The 16,916-nt window shown below is 34.2% G+C and overlaps 2 protein-coding genes across 3 annotated transcripts in view; one reads left to right on the top strand and one right to left on the bottom strand.

Annotated features, from left to right (window-relative positions):
- Positions 1–200: 200 nt before the first annotated feature.
- Positions 201–7,989, bottom strand: zgc:153169. Of its 2 annotated transcripts, XM_009307352.5 has the most exons (11): positions 7,905–7,989; positions 5,499–5,567; positions 5,053–5,194; positions 4,749–4,905; positions 4,586–4,634; positions 2,843–2,881; positions 2,586–2,674; positions 1,714–1,729; positions 1,532–1,599; positions 1,126–1,230; positions 201–973 (listed from the first exon to the last, which is right to left on the bottom strand). In XM_009307352.5, exons 2-11 carry the CDS (start codon positions 5,557–5,559, stop codon positions 875–877), a joined length of 825 nt encoding a protein of 274 aa, XP_009305627.2. In that variant the 5' UTR covers positions 5,560–5,567; positions 7,905–7,989; the 3' UTR covers positions 201–874.
- The window catches only part of tbp (TATA box binding protein), a 24,792-nt gene continuing 14,283 nt past the window's right edge, over positions 6,408–16,916 (top strand). The window contains 4 exon segments of the mRNA NM_200096.1: positions 6,408–6,479; positions 6,921–7,055; positions 14,622–14,953; positions 15,074–15,161. Of these exon segments, the coding sequence (NP_956390.1) occupies positions 7,002–7,055; positions 14,622–14,953; positions 15,074–15,161 (474 nt within the window). The 5' untranslated portion in view covers positions 6,408–6,479; positions 6,921–7,001.

The raw sequence follows: 16,916 nt of genomic DNA, 5'->3' as shown, positions 1-16,916 counted from the left end.
TGTTGAAAAAACTACAATACCCACTTTTAAATTTTAAAACGTTCACGATGAGTTCATAGTAGCTTGAATCGTTCATGCTGAGGACTGCAGCAATTCTGCCCCCTATCATAGGGGTAAAAAATTACGTCATTTGTGAAACGTGGCATTGGCTAATGTGAATGTGAGTCACTGATCAATACGTGTCAAAAATAAGACTGAACTAATCAAAAATCACTTTATTGATTATTAAAAATTATTTTACAGAGCATTGAATGTTAAACATAAATGTTAAAGTCCACATGAAATCAAAATTAACCATATTGATTTTGTTAGCTCACATTGCTCGTTTTGTGATGAACAATTCATTTGTGCATGTCATTAAGAAAAAAAAAAGCCCTTTTAATCTTTAATTGAAATCTGAAAATGCACATCCTGTTTGTTTTCAGGTAAATTGTCAGATTATGTATATTTTGGGAATTAGGTGTGGCTAACATTTACCATGCCACTGTCAGTTTTGACAACAAACAGAAATGGCAAGGAAGGGGTGTCTGTTAGGTTGTAATAGCTTTCTCTAATCCTTTTTCCTAATCTTTCTAAATGCCCACTTTACTGCATCCAATCAGCTCATAGTACGAAACAACAAGCCACACCCACTGTTTTCTCATTTAAAATTCTATTTCTCTAGCAACTGCGTCACAATATGAAAAAATAAAGGTCACAGCTTCCAGTTCATAGGGACTTTAAAAGACGTTTCATAACCACCTAATTAATGAGTAGAAATAAAAGGGTTTGTTTGTGAAGAATAAATGAACAACGTGCCAAAAAATTTAAAAATTAAAACATTACTAGAAGCAATGTTACATGGCCACTCAATCAATGAGTGTAATTAAACTTTTCAAAACTTTTGATTGATAATCAGCTCTTTCACTGAATCCAACTCTTGGTTCCAGAAGGTGTATGGAAACTCGACCGAAGACGCAGCTCCGACTTCTCCCTGAGAAAGAATACCATATTACAATTAGGAAGATAAAAGCTGAGTTTAATGGTGCGCACTGTCTATGGGCATAACAAAATTGCTATGTACATCCCAACAAGATTCACATTTTCTGCTTATAAGAAAAGGAAATGCGTAAAAAAATGATTTACCTTCAAATTTAAAGAAATAAGACCGATTTCAAAGCACTGATTGCCTCCCATTCTCCTCTGTATGTCGGCGAGCACAGCACTACAGGCTTCATTAGGAGATGAGCCCTTGGTAGCAGACAACAAAAGATGACAGAAATGTGAGCCAGATCTAATTTAGCAAAGCTCAAACAAGTCTCTATGGTTTAATGAGATTTTCATTGATCGTCCTCTCTTTACACCACCTCTGCTGTCAAAGTACTCTCCTAGTATTTGACATGAAACAAATTATACTTTTGGATACTTTTGGACAAAATTCTATGGATTACAGCTAAACTAATTAATACATACACATAACACATGCATTATACAATAACACATTTGTCCAAAGTGATCATTTAATTTATAACATGACAAAATTGCGTAATACTTGTTTCATCAGCTGCACGACATGAAAGCTTGGACAGTAGCACATAATTTTGTCTCCATCACCTGTAGCTGTAGAAAAAAAAAATACATTTTTAAGTGTAAAATTATATATAATCACATAAAATGAATACTAACTAATTAGAAAATAACTAATATAAAACATAAAAAATATATGGAACATACCTGCTGCAGCACCCACCTAAAAAACAGAGATTAAGAATCAAAATCAGAATCAGAAAGAGCTTTATTGCCAGGTATGTTTACTCATACAAGGAATTTGTTTTCATGACAGAGCTTCTACAGTGCAACAGAATTACAGAAACAGAACAAAAAACTTAATTAAAAAATAGAAGTAAGTAGTGAATGCACATATACAAATTGACTAGTGTATGTACAGGTATATTACTATTTACAACATTATATTTGCAGCTCATATGTGCAAATTGGCATGTAAAGTATGTCGTTAAATAGGCAAGGCAAGGCAAGGCAAGTTTATTTATATAGCACATTTCATACACAGTGGCAATTCAAAGTGCTTTACATAAACAAGAATAAAAGAAACAAGGAAAATAAAAATAAAAACAAACAATAAAAATGCGTAAAAACAAAACAAAAACAGGTCAAATGTGGTATAAAAGAATGAAGAAGAAGAGAAAAACATGATAGTGCAATCTGTCGGACGCAGCACAGTGCTCATTTAGTAAAGGCACAGCTAAACATGTGTTTTCAGTCTTGATTTGAATGTGCCTAATGTTGGAGCACATCTGATCATTTCTGGAAGCTGATTCCAGCAGCGAGGGGCATAGTGGCTAAAAGCCGATTCACCCTGCTTTGACTGAGCTCTTGGAACTTCTAGTTTATATGATCCTAAAGATCATAAATAAGTGTATACGTGTATGAAAGTGTATAGCAAGTAGTGATGTTTGATTCACAATTACTATCATTACAATTACTATCATATTCTAAACTACCATGCACTAAAATATTCTGATAGTGCATTAAATAATCTATTTGTTGAATGACTAAAAGTTAATTAATAAAATTGTACAACATACTGTGTGATCAGCATACAGACCACAGCCTGGAAGTGGAGAGTCTCCCACCCGTCCTGGTAATTTGAATGGAGCTCCTGATGTGGAAACTCCTGCATAATATTTATAATTTCAGGCACATTCAAATGTTGTTAAAAACGTATCGAAACTGTTTTATCCTCACATTGGTACACTATTAGGGTAGAATTATTCAACATGAGCACAGATGTACAGCATTAGAATAATGATTGAAACAATGAGAAATGTAAATTTAACCTTACCTACTGTTATGTTACCACTTAAATCAAGAGCTATAAGGCCTATGAGAAAGACAAAAAATATGTAAGTTTGTTTCTGCACAATTTAAATTCAAATACTGCTATTAGTCAGTGCACTAATGATTTTTTCAAGCATCAAAAATAAATAAATAAATGTGTAACACAACATTTTACTTGTATATTGGGATTTATTTCTGAGCAAAAACATATGACTATCTTTCACAATTTTTTATCATGATCTATAGAACACACTTAATATGTCACAGTTTTTATTACAAAAATATTTTCAGGCATATTTAGAAGAAGAATTCCATGACACGTTACACAGTCCAGATCACAGTGCAGCCCCAAAACACTAATTAATAGTCATTTTAAATCTTTCAATTTTGGCACTTTCCTTCAAACCTCTATGCTTTTTCCATTAGTCAGCAAGATGTTTTTAATTATTTAAAACATAATAACATTTAAAATAATCAATTGCATATATTGTAATAATTTTAGGTCACAGTTTGTGTTTAATTTTCAGATAATTGTTGTTATGCTAAAATGAAATATAATTTTTTTTTTTTTCATTTTATTATCATAAACGTATTGGAAATATTAAAAATAGATACATTACCTTCATGTAATTTGCTTTCTTTGATATAAAACCACTCAGATTTTTAATTTAATCTAATGTGTGGACACCACATCCTATTACTCAGTCCATAAGTACTTGGGCATTTACTTTGACAGCTCTTTTACATGGAAAACACACATTTGTTTGTTCTCGTTTGCACTAGAGATTGTATTTTTTTTTTTACAGAGGTTACGTCTTTTTGGAGTTAACAAGAAGCTTATGATGTTGTTATATAAAGCTGTTCTTGAAATCATTGTCAGGTATGGTTCACAGTGTGGTTTGGCAAACGATCTGTACTGTACTGTGTAGATCTAACTTAATGCATCTCTTAAAGACAGTTTGGAAAATTGTTGGGCATGATGAATATTTAAATCCTCAAGCTTTATATGAGACTTGTGTCCTTAATCAGGTGGAAAGGATTCTGAATGATCCAACTCATTTTTTGTTTGCACATTATAAACTGCTTCCCCCTGGTAGGAGATATAGAGTCCCTAAGTGTAGGTTGAACCGATATAAGAAATCCTTTGTACCTGTTTTAGTGGGTTTATTTAACAAGAGTTTATCTTAATTAGCATTATAATTATTGTAACTATTGTACTTTGTATTGTTTTCATTGTTTGTTTTTATGGAATGTCTGCAGCAAGATCTTGATGATCATAAAAAGTTTACTACTACTACTACCACCACCATCTTTGACCAATAATTAATAAAAAACAAATATATATATATATATATATATATATATATATATATATATATATATATTTATATATTATATATTTTATATATATATATATATATATATATATATATATATATATATATATATATATATATATATATATATATATTTATATATATATATATATATATATATATATATATATATATATATATATATTTTTTTTTTTTTTTTTTTTTTTTCAGAAAACTAAAATAAATCTGTTTATATGCCAACTGTCAGTTATGTACCATGAGATTAGGCTATATAGCTAAAACACAATGCTAGATATTTTTCAAGCTGAATACTTTTCACAGTAACAGCAATCTGGTCAACTGACTTTCAATAGGTTTGCTCATATACTAATCACTCATCAAAAAAAGTTTGACAAATATTATTCTCTTACCTATTGTATCATGCCCACCCTTAACTGGTTCCTTTTTTTCAAGAAATTCCTTTTGAACAAAAATTATAAAATAAAAAATTCATTAAAAAAACATTTAGCAGCTGCTTTCTTTAAAGCTTGCATTTATGGTGGAAAAACAATAATTCTTTAAGAGTTTGAATACCTGGTAAGCAGAAGCAGTGTGGTCAGACAGCATTTTCTCATTGGGCTCTGATGTAAAACCCAGATCCTGAGCAAATGCTTTTGCTCCTTCTCCAACAAGCAAGCTGTGAGGACTCTCCTCCATTACTTTGCGAGCTACACGACATGGTTGTGGGATACTAGTAATGTAAAAAAAATGGATGTATTAAAGATGGTTGTGGGCCAAGCTTTACTAAAAACAAATAAGAATGCTTTCAGAATTAAAGTTTTTTATTTTATCCATGGTTCGTTTATTTACATATCATAAAAAATACAAATATATCTACCCTCGAAGTGCTGCCACTGCCCCAAATCTCCCTGGCAAACCTTCCATAATAGCAGCATCACATTCAACTACTCCTGTGGCATTTGGAAATCCTCCTCTGCCACCAACAATATGTCGTCCAGTGTCTAAGTCATCTTCAACTTCTAAAAGCAAACAAGCAAACAAAACACTTATGCGTTTATACCACTAATACTCGTTGTTGTTGTTAAAAACTAAGTTGCCTATTACTTATACATGGCATCATTAAAATACATATTATATAAAGTCTGCTAAATTTTTTAATAACGTTATGCAAATAAGATAGATAAGGAGAAAGATTTATCTAACAACTGAATCAGTAATAAGAATAGTATTTTAATCCATCGTTCACAAGAGGTTCCAGCCGACTTTAAATAATAAAAGTCCATGCAGTTGGCTGATGATAGCGCAAACAGGTGTCAGATTTACCTGCCATTGCAGTTTCTACAACATCTGTAGCGTTTTGTCCAGCTAGCAGCAAACTTCTCATTCTGTCCACTGCAGGGCGAGAGAAAGACCATGTTCCCACAGCTGCCATTTGACACAAATGTATTGAAATACATCTATTTATGTACAGGAAAAGTTCGTTTCCATCGTTTGTAAGACTTTAAAACACAGTTTTACGTCCGGGGGTTATTAAAGCACAATTTCAAAATAAAAGTCTATGCGTTACAAAGACAGTTTAAAGGGCCATACTATGCATAATGTACACAATGTGTCATTTTTAAAGTGACATAAACTGACTTTTTGACATGGCCTGACTTTCAATAAAATTTGTATTTTGATTCAATTTCATACATAATTAAGCAATAATGCAGTGATTTGAATTAATGCACAATAATGTATATTGCAATAATACGTTAAAGATTTTAGATTTATTTATTGTAAAAAAAATATAAAGAAAACAATAGGTACATTTTTAACGTTTACCCTTTTTGCACAATAAAACGACTATTTCAATGTGGTCATGTCATTGGCCCAAGTATGAACATTTTCCTGCTTGTTATCATACTATTTCATAACTGTAATGTTAGGCAATTCAATCATAAATTAACATTAAAACAGCTGTCATAACCTTATTTAGCAATATGTATTCACCAGTTTTGCATTCTCTGAAACTATAGAAATTAAAAATGTAAAACAGGAAATACATCGGGATCATTGTTCTTGTTTACATCCATCAAAATGGTATATAAAATATATATTTTTTGTATTGAAGCATATAACTGACAAGCATACAGGATTATATGTAAAATATCACAAATTTGATTTGAACATGCGAGCTAATAGTGCACCGGAAGCGCATATTAAAGACGGCGGAAGTTGTTGTGAAGTCTCATGTTTTGCGCGCTCCCTGCGCTTCTGGAACTATTCAGCTCGTAGCCAACCGGTGGATCCTGCGAATTATCGGTTTGTTTGGCTGTCCTTTGATCTAACACTGTTTCTAGACGGAGAACTGTATTACAAGTGTTAACTGCTTGGGTTTTTAACGAACATATTAAAGTTAGCTCCAAAATTAGCCTCGCTAAACACGCTGTGCTGCATTCCTGTTCTGCTCACTATCACCTCTTTAACATTGTCAACTCTGTTCTCTTGAATGGGAATTCTATTATTTAGTGTTTCTGTAGGTCCTCGTACTGTTGGTCAATTTACGTATTATACTTTCTTTATAAATCCAGAATAACGTTACTGTGTTCTTTTAATTTAACGTTCAGATATTGCATTAAATTTTCTCTTGTGCATGTCTGTTTATTTAGGTGCACTTGGGATTTTTATAATCGTGTCTGCACTGTTGTGTGTAATCGGATTTTTAATATTTGTTAATTTGTATCTTTTTTTCGTTCATTTTAGTTTACGTCTTTTGGAGCCACTGAAGTTTTATAGGGAAGCCCTGAACCACTGCTCTGTTGTTTTGCTTCATAACCCGTCAGCATGGAGCAGAACAACAGCCTACCTCCTTTCGCTCAAGGTCTGGCATCTCCACAGGTGAGGAATGGATTGTTTAGTTAACGGGATTTTCCCAAAAATGACATTTCTTCATTTACCTATACTCAAGTGCTTATAAACATTTATAAACGTCTTGCTGTGGGTGAACAGAAAACAAGATATTCTGAAGAATTCTGTGGAAACATAAAAAGATACAGGAACAAACTCCAGTAGCCATTTTTTTTACATTTCAGTAGAGATTTGTAAAAGTTGGTTGGGTTGCACTATAATGGAAAAGTCGGATATTGCGATACTTTGTTTTTCTATGCTAAATAAAGCAATACGAATACCATTTCACAAGATGAATGAGTCTATCAGTATTCAGGTGCAGAAACTGAATAACCACAGTAGAAAAAAATGCTTTTCTTACACTGTCTTGTTTCCAGTCCAAATATAAAAAAAAATTAGTAAAGTAAAAAAATTGTTTTGTTTTCACTGTTAGTAGAAATATTAAGTGATTTTCCCTAAAACAAGCTAAATAATCTGCCAGTGAGGTGTTTTTTTCCATAAATTATAAATTTCGTATAAAGACTCGGTCAGTGAGGCTAAATCTAAATATTTTTCAAATTTGATTACTAAAAGTGCAAGTAAGCCAAAAGTCCTTAAAACTATTAAAAAATAGTCCTTAAAACTATTAATTCAGTTCTTAATCCAACTATGTGCTCTGTTCCTGTTGTCAATCTGGAGACGTGCATAAAGTTCTCTGACTTTTTTACAAGATATTAAATCACACCTCTTTCCCACCGACATAGATCATTCTGATTCGGTCCCTCCATCCAACAGTTTCACAAATTTTCAGCCTGTATCTTCTTCTCAGCTACTTAATAAAATTTTTCAGATGAAACTCACCTTTTGTCCTTCAGATGTACTGCCTTGCCGTCTTTTTCAAGAGGTTTTAGATACAATCTGCCCCTCACTCTTAGCTTTAATAAACAGCTCCTTAATAAACAGGGTTTTTCCAGATGTCTTTAAACATGCTGTTGTAAAGCCTCTATTAAAGAGGCCTAATCTTGATCCCGCTGTGCCTGCCCACTACAGGCCCATATCTAAGCTCTCATTTTTCTCAAAGGTTTTAGAGAAAATTGTAGTTTCACAATTAACCTGGACATTTTTAATATTCTAGACCCTTTACAATCTGGTTTTAGAGCAAAACACAGCACTGAGTCTGCACTACTAAAAGTCACAAATGACATTTTACTCTTCATGGATTCTGGATCATCTGCGATTTTAATACTTTTAGACCTAAGCGCTGCTTTTTATACCGTAGATCACAACATATTATTGAAACGACTTGAGTGTGTTGTTGGGGTTCAGGGCCTTGCCTTGCAGTGGTTCTCCTCATATCTAAAGGGGAGATCTTTTTCTGTAAATATTGGATCCTTTACTTCACCACCTAAACCTATTCATTGTGGTGTTCCACAAGGATCTATTCTTGGCCCTCTTTTATTTTCTCTTTATATGCTTCCTTTAAGCTCAATACTCCTCAAACATAACATAAGCTATCACTGCTATGCTGATGATCTCCAACTATACTTTCCAATCAAACTAGGAAAAGATTTATCATTAGAAAATATTTTCCTATGCCTTACCGACATTAAGACCTGGATGACAAATAACTCTCTGCAACTAAACAAGAATAAAACAGAAGTGTTAATTTTAGGTCCTGCTGCTACCAACAATTCAATTAAAACTTAGCTAGGAGCCCTAAACGACAATCTGCACAATCACGTCAAGAATCTCAGAGTTATCTTTGATCCACTCTTGCAGTTTGACAAACATGTAAATGCGGTTGTGAAGAGCAGTTTGTTCCAGCTTAGATTGGTGGCAAAAGTTAAACCCTTTCTTTCTAAAAAAGATTTAGAAATCGTAACCCATGCTTTAATCTCCTCTCGGTTAGACTACTTCAACTCTTTGTACATTGGCCTACCTCAGTCAACACTCTTTCGGCTACAGTTGGTCCAAAATGCAGCCGCCAGATTAATAACAGGAACTAAGAAAAGAGATCATATCTCCCCTGTCCTCGCCTCATTGCACTGGCTACCTATAAAATACAGGGTTGCTTTTAAAATTCTTCTTTTCACTTATAAAGCTTTGCACAATTCTGCCCCCGCCTATGTCAGCGAGCTTATTAGGCCATATACAGCTTGTAGACTCTTAAGATCCCATAATCAGTTTCTTTTGTCTGTCCCTCGGTCTCGCTGCAAGTCAAAGGGTGATTGAGCTTTCAGTGTTGCGACCCCAAGGCTCTGGAACAGTCTCCCTCTGAACATCAGAATCTCTCCTTCTTTGGATGCTTTTAAATCTAACTTAAATACACATTTTTACTCTCTTGCCTTTGACTGATGCATGCATGTTATTTTTTATTATTTTGTATTACTTTTAAATATATTTCATTGTATTTTTAATACCAGTTATTTTTAGTTTTATTGTCTAGTTTATTTTATTGTAAAGCACTTTGGATCAACTACAGTTGTGTTATTGTGCTCTATAAATAAAGTTTGCCTTGCCTTCGTACAAACACAGTGACTAAATGCAATTCTGACACAACATTGCATATCTTTGCGATGTGAATATTGCGCATGAGCACTTTACCATATCGATGCTAAATTGATATATTGTGCAGCACTGGAAGTTGGTACTTTTGACAGGCAGGCATTGAAAATGCATTCTGTGTGAATGAGCCCTAACTACTGTGCGGCCTCACAGCTGGACCGAATTATTCAGAAGCACCTCTTCTTATTGGATAAGAGAGCCCAATCTTATGAATAATATTTGGACACAAACTTGTCACCAAAATACTCGTTTACTGCCTCCATATTGATTTTAAACCCAGAAGATGAAAATGCAGTTACCTCAGAATTGTCTAGTTATTCTTTAAAATTAAGGTAACACATGCTGATGTTGTCTTAATTGATGTTCAGAGCTGTTAAAATGTGTCCTGTCCTGTTTAGTTTTTATTTTAATTAAATGTAACATGTACTAGTGATTTCAGGCTTTTAAACTTGTTGTTGGGACACATTATCAGCTTCTCTATTACAGCCTAGGTGTCCACTGACATTCTCATTTTTAGCTCTTTATGGCTTTATTTGATAAGACAAAGATAAACAGGAAGTAGTGTGGCAGAGAAAGGGGAGGGTCAATGACGAAAGACCTCGGGTCGGAAATTGAACTCTAGACACAGTTGCACCATATATTAACGTAATCATAAGGCTGTTGGTGCAAACTCTGTTGACTTAGAATTGAGCAACAGTAAATTGCTGTTTGTGGTGACCACAGAAATTGTGAAGATATGCTATTGATTACTATAATTTTTTTATTGAAGCTATTTATTGAACTGGCCGTCTAGGCCTATGTTTTGCAAGAAACCATTAATAATAAGTTCCAAAAGTTAAGGTATTCATAGAAATATAATGAATTTACTGCTTTCAGAGGCTTTTCTCTGTTTTTTCCTTAACATACTGTTCTAGTTGTTGTATTTCATAGCTATGAGACTTCTGCTTTAAAGTGCTTAGACTTCCAGTTTATCCTTTTGGTCCCATCTGGACTAATAAAAAGCTGATTTAGGAGTAAAAACATTAAAATATAGTATTTTTTCATGCTTTCAGATCAGCAGCAGCACAGAGCCATAGTAAAATGCTAAGCGACAGCTGTCAAATCTCAACATTGTGCCAATTTAACGTCTGCAATCTTGTGATATGAAGCTTGTCAGTAAACTCTGGCTGTAAGCCACTCTAAACTACAGCTTGTTTAATTTTCTCCATTTAAATGAAATCAATGTGATTTTTCTTGTGAAATGTCCACTAAAGGCTCTGATCACACCAGATGTGCATGAGAGGTCCCTTTTTTTGAATGTCTACTAATGGCTGTGACAGGGTTTCTGCGAAGTCTTAAGTCTAAAATTTAAAAATCTAAATTTAAGGCCTTAAAAAGTCTTAAATTCGCTGTTCTAGGTCTTAAATATTTTTGCTTGGGTCTTATTTTTGCTATGTCCATGTAACGCTACATCTAATGCTCAATTAAATTCTGTTTTGTTGTTGCTAGGTTTTCGTGGTGTTGTAGTTCTTTTTTTAAGTAGTCCAATTGTAATTTGTTTTTTTACAACTACAAAATGGTCAACTTGCAATAGCCAATCAGCTTTCAGTTAGGGCGGTGCAATTAATTGAAAATTCGATTTTGATTTTGGCTTCTAACGATTATGAAGAAGCATTCATCGAGATAAACGATTATTGCATCATATACCACCCCCTTTCCAGTTGTACACATTTGTTGCTCTGCAAAGCTCAGTTCCATGTGAAAATGACAAAGCATGTACTGTAATTTAACGTTTGCAGCATGGGATGCGCATCGTTCTTTGATTTACATTGGAATCATGTTTTTAAAATCGCGAGTGAGACCGCATGCCGCAGCTTCATTCGCACACTGTGCGCTCAGAGGCGAGCAGTGCACACACATCTAAAGCCATCTTAATGTGAGCGCTTTAATGGTCAAATAGATGTCAATGCTGTGTTTAGTGATTATTCATATTAACCCTCATTTGTGTAATAAACACACGAGTTGAGAATCAAAAGACACGTGAAAGAGAAACCATTAAAGTGACTGAAATATTTCTGCTGCCACCTGTTTTCATCAATAATCAAACAACGGAAGGAAAATAACTGCATTTATGCAGTTGAAGACAAAATTATTAGCCCTTCTGAATTAATATTATTATTATTATTATTATTATTATTATTATTATTATAAGCAACCCTTTTTCCCTCAATTTCTGTTTAATGGAAAAAATTTTTTTCAACTAATTTCTAAACATAATAGTTTTGATAACTCATTTCTAATAACTGATTTCTTTTATCTTTGCCTTTTACAGCACCTAATATTTTACTAGATTTTTTTTCAAAATACAAGCATTCAGATTTAAAGTGTGATTCAAAGGCTTAATTAGGGTAATTAGGCAAGTCATTGTATAACAGTAGTTTCTTCTGCAGACAATCAAACAATATATTGCTTAAGGGAGCTAATAATATTGACCATAAAATAGGTTTTAAAATATTTAAACCTACTTTTTATTCTAGCCTAAATAAAACAAATAACACTCTCCAGAAGAAAAAATATTATAGCAAATACTGAGAATTCTGAGTCTGTTAAACAATTTAGGAAATATTTATAAAAAAAAAAAAAACATTTCACAGGAGCGCTATTAATTTTGACTTTAGCTGATAATCTTTTTGATTATTTTGATCAAGCGCAGTTTTAAAAGTCGGGAGCGCATTCATGTAATACGAGAGCGAATCTCAGCTCACAAGCCTGTTTACTCTGTTCGTGGACAAAACTGCTCGCAAGCTCTCAAAATACTGGCTGCTCATGTGCGAATGATCTGCTCACGCTCCGTCGGACGATGCGGACTCACAATTTTTCTGTCTTGTGTTTCCTCACACTTTCGTGCTTTTGCTCTCCAGAGATGCTTCAGCATACTGTAGTATTAAGAATAGTGAACTGATAAAATGAAATGCAGTGTAGTTTTACTACAGTAAAATGTGGTAAATTGTAGTATAGTATACCCTATATTGTGAAAAAAAACAGCACTGGGTAGTTTGTTTATATTACACTTGTGTTACCACTGCAACTATAGTATTACCACAACAGATTAAATGAAGTACTTTACGGAACTTTTCAAAACACTGTACAGCAGAGACTAGTTCACTTTAGTTGCCATGATAAAATGGGATTAATAGTCAGATTTATTTGAAGAGTGAATAATACAGTAGGCTATAATACCTTATCAAGTGCCCTATTTTCTATCACAGTTACATTTCTGCTTGCATTAGTTATATATTTTTTTATTATTAGTAGTATGGTGCACCTTATGGATGTTTAATAAATGTTTTTAAAATAAAACTATTCTCTGTGTCTTTAAGTGTTTAATAAACCATCACATTTTTGGCTTTATTATATGAGATATTTTCAGTTTTAGATTAAAAGTGTAATATGTATGTCTATTTTAGTATTTTGTTCATTGGTAATAAATAGTGCACCAATATAGATCAAATCAAAAACCATAAAGGATGAGGGAACCGTGTACTGAGAGCGCGCAAGAAAATTTGTGTGTAAGCAGTGCATATTTGAGAGTGAGCAAAGTTGCATGCAAGCAACGTATTATATTTGGGAGCTCACACGCAGTTTTGTCTACAAACAGAGGAAATCGGTGCACGAGCAAAGAGATTCACTTGCTCGTATTACTTGAATATGCTCTTCACTTGTAATACTGCACTCTGAACATTTGTCAGTCAGTGAAATAACGCCACAGCGGAGCTAATGGAATTTTTTGAGACTTGGGTGAACCGTTCACGGAGCACCACATTTGATTTGAGTTGAATTTAAAACACTATGAAGAGATTTTGTCTGAAACGAGTACATCTGTCTGTAACGACATCTTTATGATCCGTCCATGCATGATCATAGGGTGAACCAGATGACCAATAAATCTTGGCTAGAAATTTCAACAGCAGTGAGGAAAGGAGGAAAGTTTTTGTAGAAGTTTGGAAAAATCTAAAGAAGATGTTTGTTAAAAAAAAAAAAAAAAAGAGGCCCCCAAAAACATTCTTAATGATATTAATTATCTTTTTATTCGTCTGATTTTGTCTGTTTTTTTTTACCGCCCCCTGTCATTTAACAGAATATCTCAATGGCAAATGCACCAAGTATAAAAGCCTCATCCATTTCAAGAGGTGCAATGCAAGACTACTATGGACATTTTTAATGAACCAAATCACTTTTATTGTCACATCATCAGCAGCACATGTACCATGATGAGAATGACGGAATACAACGACATACTCCAAAATAAAAACAGTATACAATTAGCAATGTTGACCGTAATGCGTAGAAGACAATGAAGAGGTGTATACACAGTCTGACTGTCCTCATGCACCGCCTGGTGTAGATGCCCTGGAAGAAGGGAAGCTCACCTCCTACCATGCGGCCAACAGTTTGCACAATCCTATGCAGACCTTTGCGATTGCTGCTGTTTCCATACCAGGTTCTGATGCAGCCAGTCAGGATGCTCTCCATAGTGCAGATGTAGGAGCGAAGGATGTGGGGGCTCATTCCAAACCACCTGAGAAAGAAGAGGAATTGTTGTTGTCTTTTTCTCAGCACTAACAACGCCTCTTCTTCCTCAGGCGTCTCAGGATGGAGGAGAGACATTTTGAGTGGTTGCTGTTTTGAGATATCCAGACCTGTATGACTTCACAAATTTTGATTATCACAATGTTATTAAATATTACAGTTATGACAATAACAACAGCAACACTCATGCACAAAATACAGCTTATTCAGTTTTTTTTTTTTTTAAAGCACACCTAACTTTTCAAAAAAGGCAACGCAATGCACCTTGAATGAAAAAGCAGATTTGATTTTTGTCAACCCCAAAATCTGCAGAGCATTAATGCTTTCAAAAAAACTTCAAAAACATGGGCCAAAGTTTTGTATTCTAGCCTTTACATAATACATATTTTTCAGTTATGTATTGATGTATCAAATCATCTAATTTGCCTTTTTTCAATTCATAAGGGAGCCATGACGCCTGGCCTGCCCATTTTCAGTCCTATGATGCCGTATGGGACGGGCCTCACACCGCAGCCTGTGCAGAACTCCAACAGCTTGTCCCTCCTGGAGGAGCAGCAGCGACAACAGCAGCAGCAGCAGGCGGCCTCACAGCAGCAAGGTGGGATGGTGGGAGGTTCAGGCCAGACGCCCCAGCTTTACCACTCAACACAAGCCGTCTCCACAACAACAGCTCTGCCAGGCAACACACCACTTTATACCACACCCCTCACCCCTATGACGCCTATCACTCCTGCCACACCGGCCTCCGAGAGCTCTGGCATCGTCCCGCAGTTACAGTCAGTGTCCTTTCTCAATTAACAATCCTGTCAGAGATGTTGATTTGCGGTTCAGACAAACACATTGATTTTGTAAGAAATATTGGACTATCATGTTTAAAGTGTGTATTTATTTTTAAGGAATATTGTGTCCACCGTAAACTTGGGGTGCAAACTTGATTTGAAGACGATAGCACTTCGAGCCAGAAATGCTGAATATAATCCAAAGGTAAGACTTCTTGTTTTGTTTGGAATTGGCCTATTTATTTATTTGCTTGGAGTTATTAGTTGTTCATTACAAATGTTGTAAATCCTAAAACAGGGTATCTGTGAGGTCTTAAATGTATTAAAAGGTGATTAAATCAATTTAGAGAAATGTAAGGCCCTTAAAAAGTATTAAATGTTGCTTTATAAAGTATTAAGTTTTGTATCAGTATACTATTCTAAAGTTTGCCTGAATTTAATCTGTGAATATTGGGATTCGGTTTATGAAATGAATAAAGTCCCGCTGGAGTTCACATCACACTGCTTTGTGCAATGCAGTAACCAAGGAAACACTGTTACTCCTGTAACAAGATGGTTCAAGATTCATTTATTGGTCACATTCTATAGAACCATTACATAACATGAACCACCAAAAGAACTAGAGCGAAAACAAACAAACTAATTAATCTCGAAAATGAAAACACTAAGCCAACATCAAAAATATCAAACAGTAATCTTAAACTAGATTCTTAAAGTTTGAGAACAAACTTTGAGGCTGGCTTGTGAAAGCCTGACGGTAATAGTTTATTTAAACAGTTTTAAAAAGTATGAAAAGATAGATAGATAGATAGATAGATAGATAGATAGATAGATAGATAGATAGATAGATAGATAGATAGATAGATAGATAGATAGATAGATAGATAGATAGATAGATAGATGTTGTTAGCATGATTCTAGCATGAATTAGCATAATGTTAGCATGATTCTAGCATGAATTAGCATGTTGTTAGCATGATTCTAGCATGAATTAGCATGTTGTTAGCATGATTCTAGCATGAATTAGCATGTTGTTAGCATGATTCTAGCATGAATTAGCATGTTACTAGCATGATTCTAGTATGAATTAGCATGTTACTAGCACGATTCTAGCATGAATTAGCATGTTACTAGCATGATTCTAGCATGAATTAGCATGTACCTAGCATGATTTTAACATGAATTAGCATGTTACTAGCATGATTTTAGCATGAATTAGCACGATTCTAGCATGAATTAGCATGTTGTTAGCATGATTCTAGCATGAATTAGCATGTTACTAGCATGATTCTAGCATGAATTATCATGTTGTTAGCATGATTCTAGCATGAATTAGTATGTTACTAGCATGATTCTAGCATGAATTAGCATGTTACTAGCATGATTCTAGCATGAATTAGCATGTTGTTAGCACGATTCTAGCATGAATTAGCATTTGACTAGCATGATTCTAGCATGAATTAGCATGTTGTTAGCATGAATTGGCATGTGACTAGCATGATTCTAGCATGAATTAGCATGTTGTTAGCATGATTCTAGCATGAATTAGCATGTGACTAGCATGATTCTAGCATGAATTAGCATGTTACTAGCATGATTCTAGCATGAATTAGCATGTTGTTAACATGATTCTAACATGAATTAGCATGCTACTAGCATGATTCTAGCATGAATTAGCATGTTGTTAGCATGATTCTAACATGAATTAGCATGTTACTAGCATGATTCTAGCATGAATTAGCATGTTGTTAGCATGAATTGGCATGTGACTAGCATGATTCTAGCATGAATTAGCATGTTGTTAGCATGATTCTAGCATGAATTAGCATGTGACTAGCATGATTCTAGCATGGATTAGCATGTGACTAGCATGATTCTAGCATGAATTAGCATGTAACTAGCATGTTTCTAGCATGAATTAGCATGTTGTTAGCATGATAGATAGATAGATAGATAGATA

This window comes from Danio rerio, chromosome 13, assembly GCF_049306965.1.
Source record: "Danio rerio strain Tuebingen ecotype United States chromosome 13, GRCz12tu, whole genome shotgun sequence".
Taxonomy (NCBI): Eukaryota; Metazoa; Chordata; class Actinopteri; order Cypriniformes; family Danionidae; genus Danio; species Danio rerio.
This window is presented reverse-complemented; position numbering and strand designations above follow the sequence as displayed.

Coding starts and splice junctions, on each gene's coding strand:
- zgc:153169 (XM_009307352.5), bottom strand. CDS start 5,559: ATGAGAAGTTTGCTGCTAGCTGGACAAAACGCTACAGATGTTGTAGAA. Junction 4,906..5,052: donor GCAGTGGCAGCACTTCGAGG/GTAGATATATTT, acceptor TTACATTACTAG/TATCCCACAACCATGTCGTG. Junction 2,882..4,585: donor GGGTGGGCATGATACAATAG/GTAAGAGAATAA, acceptor TCTTTCTCATAG/GCCTTATAGCTCTTGATTTA.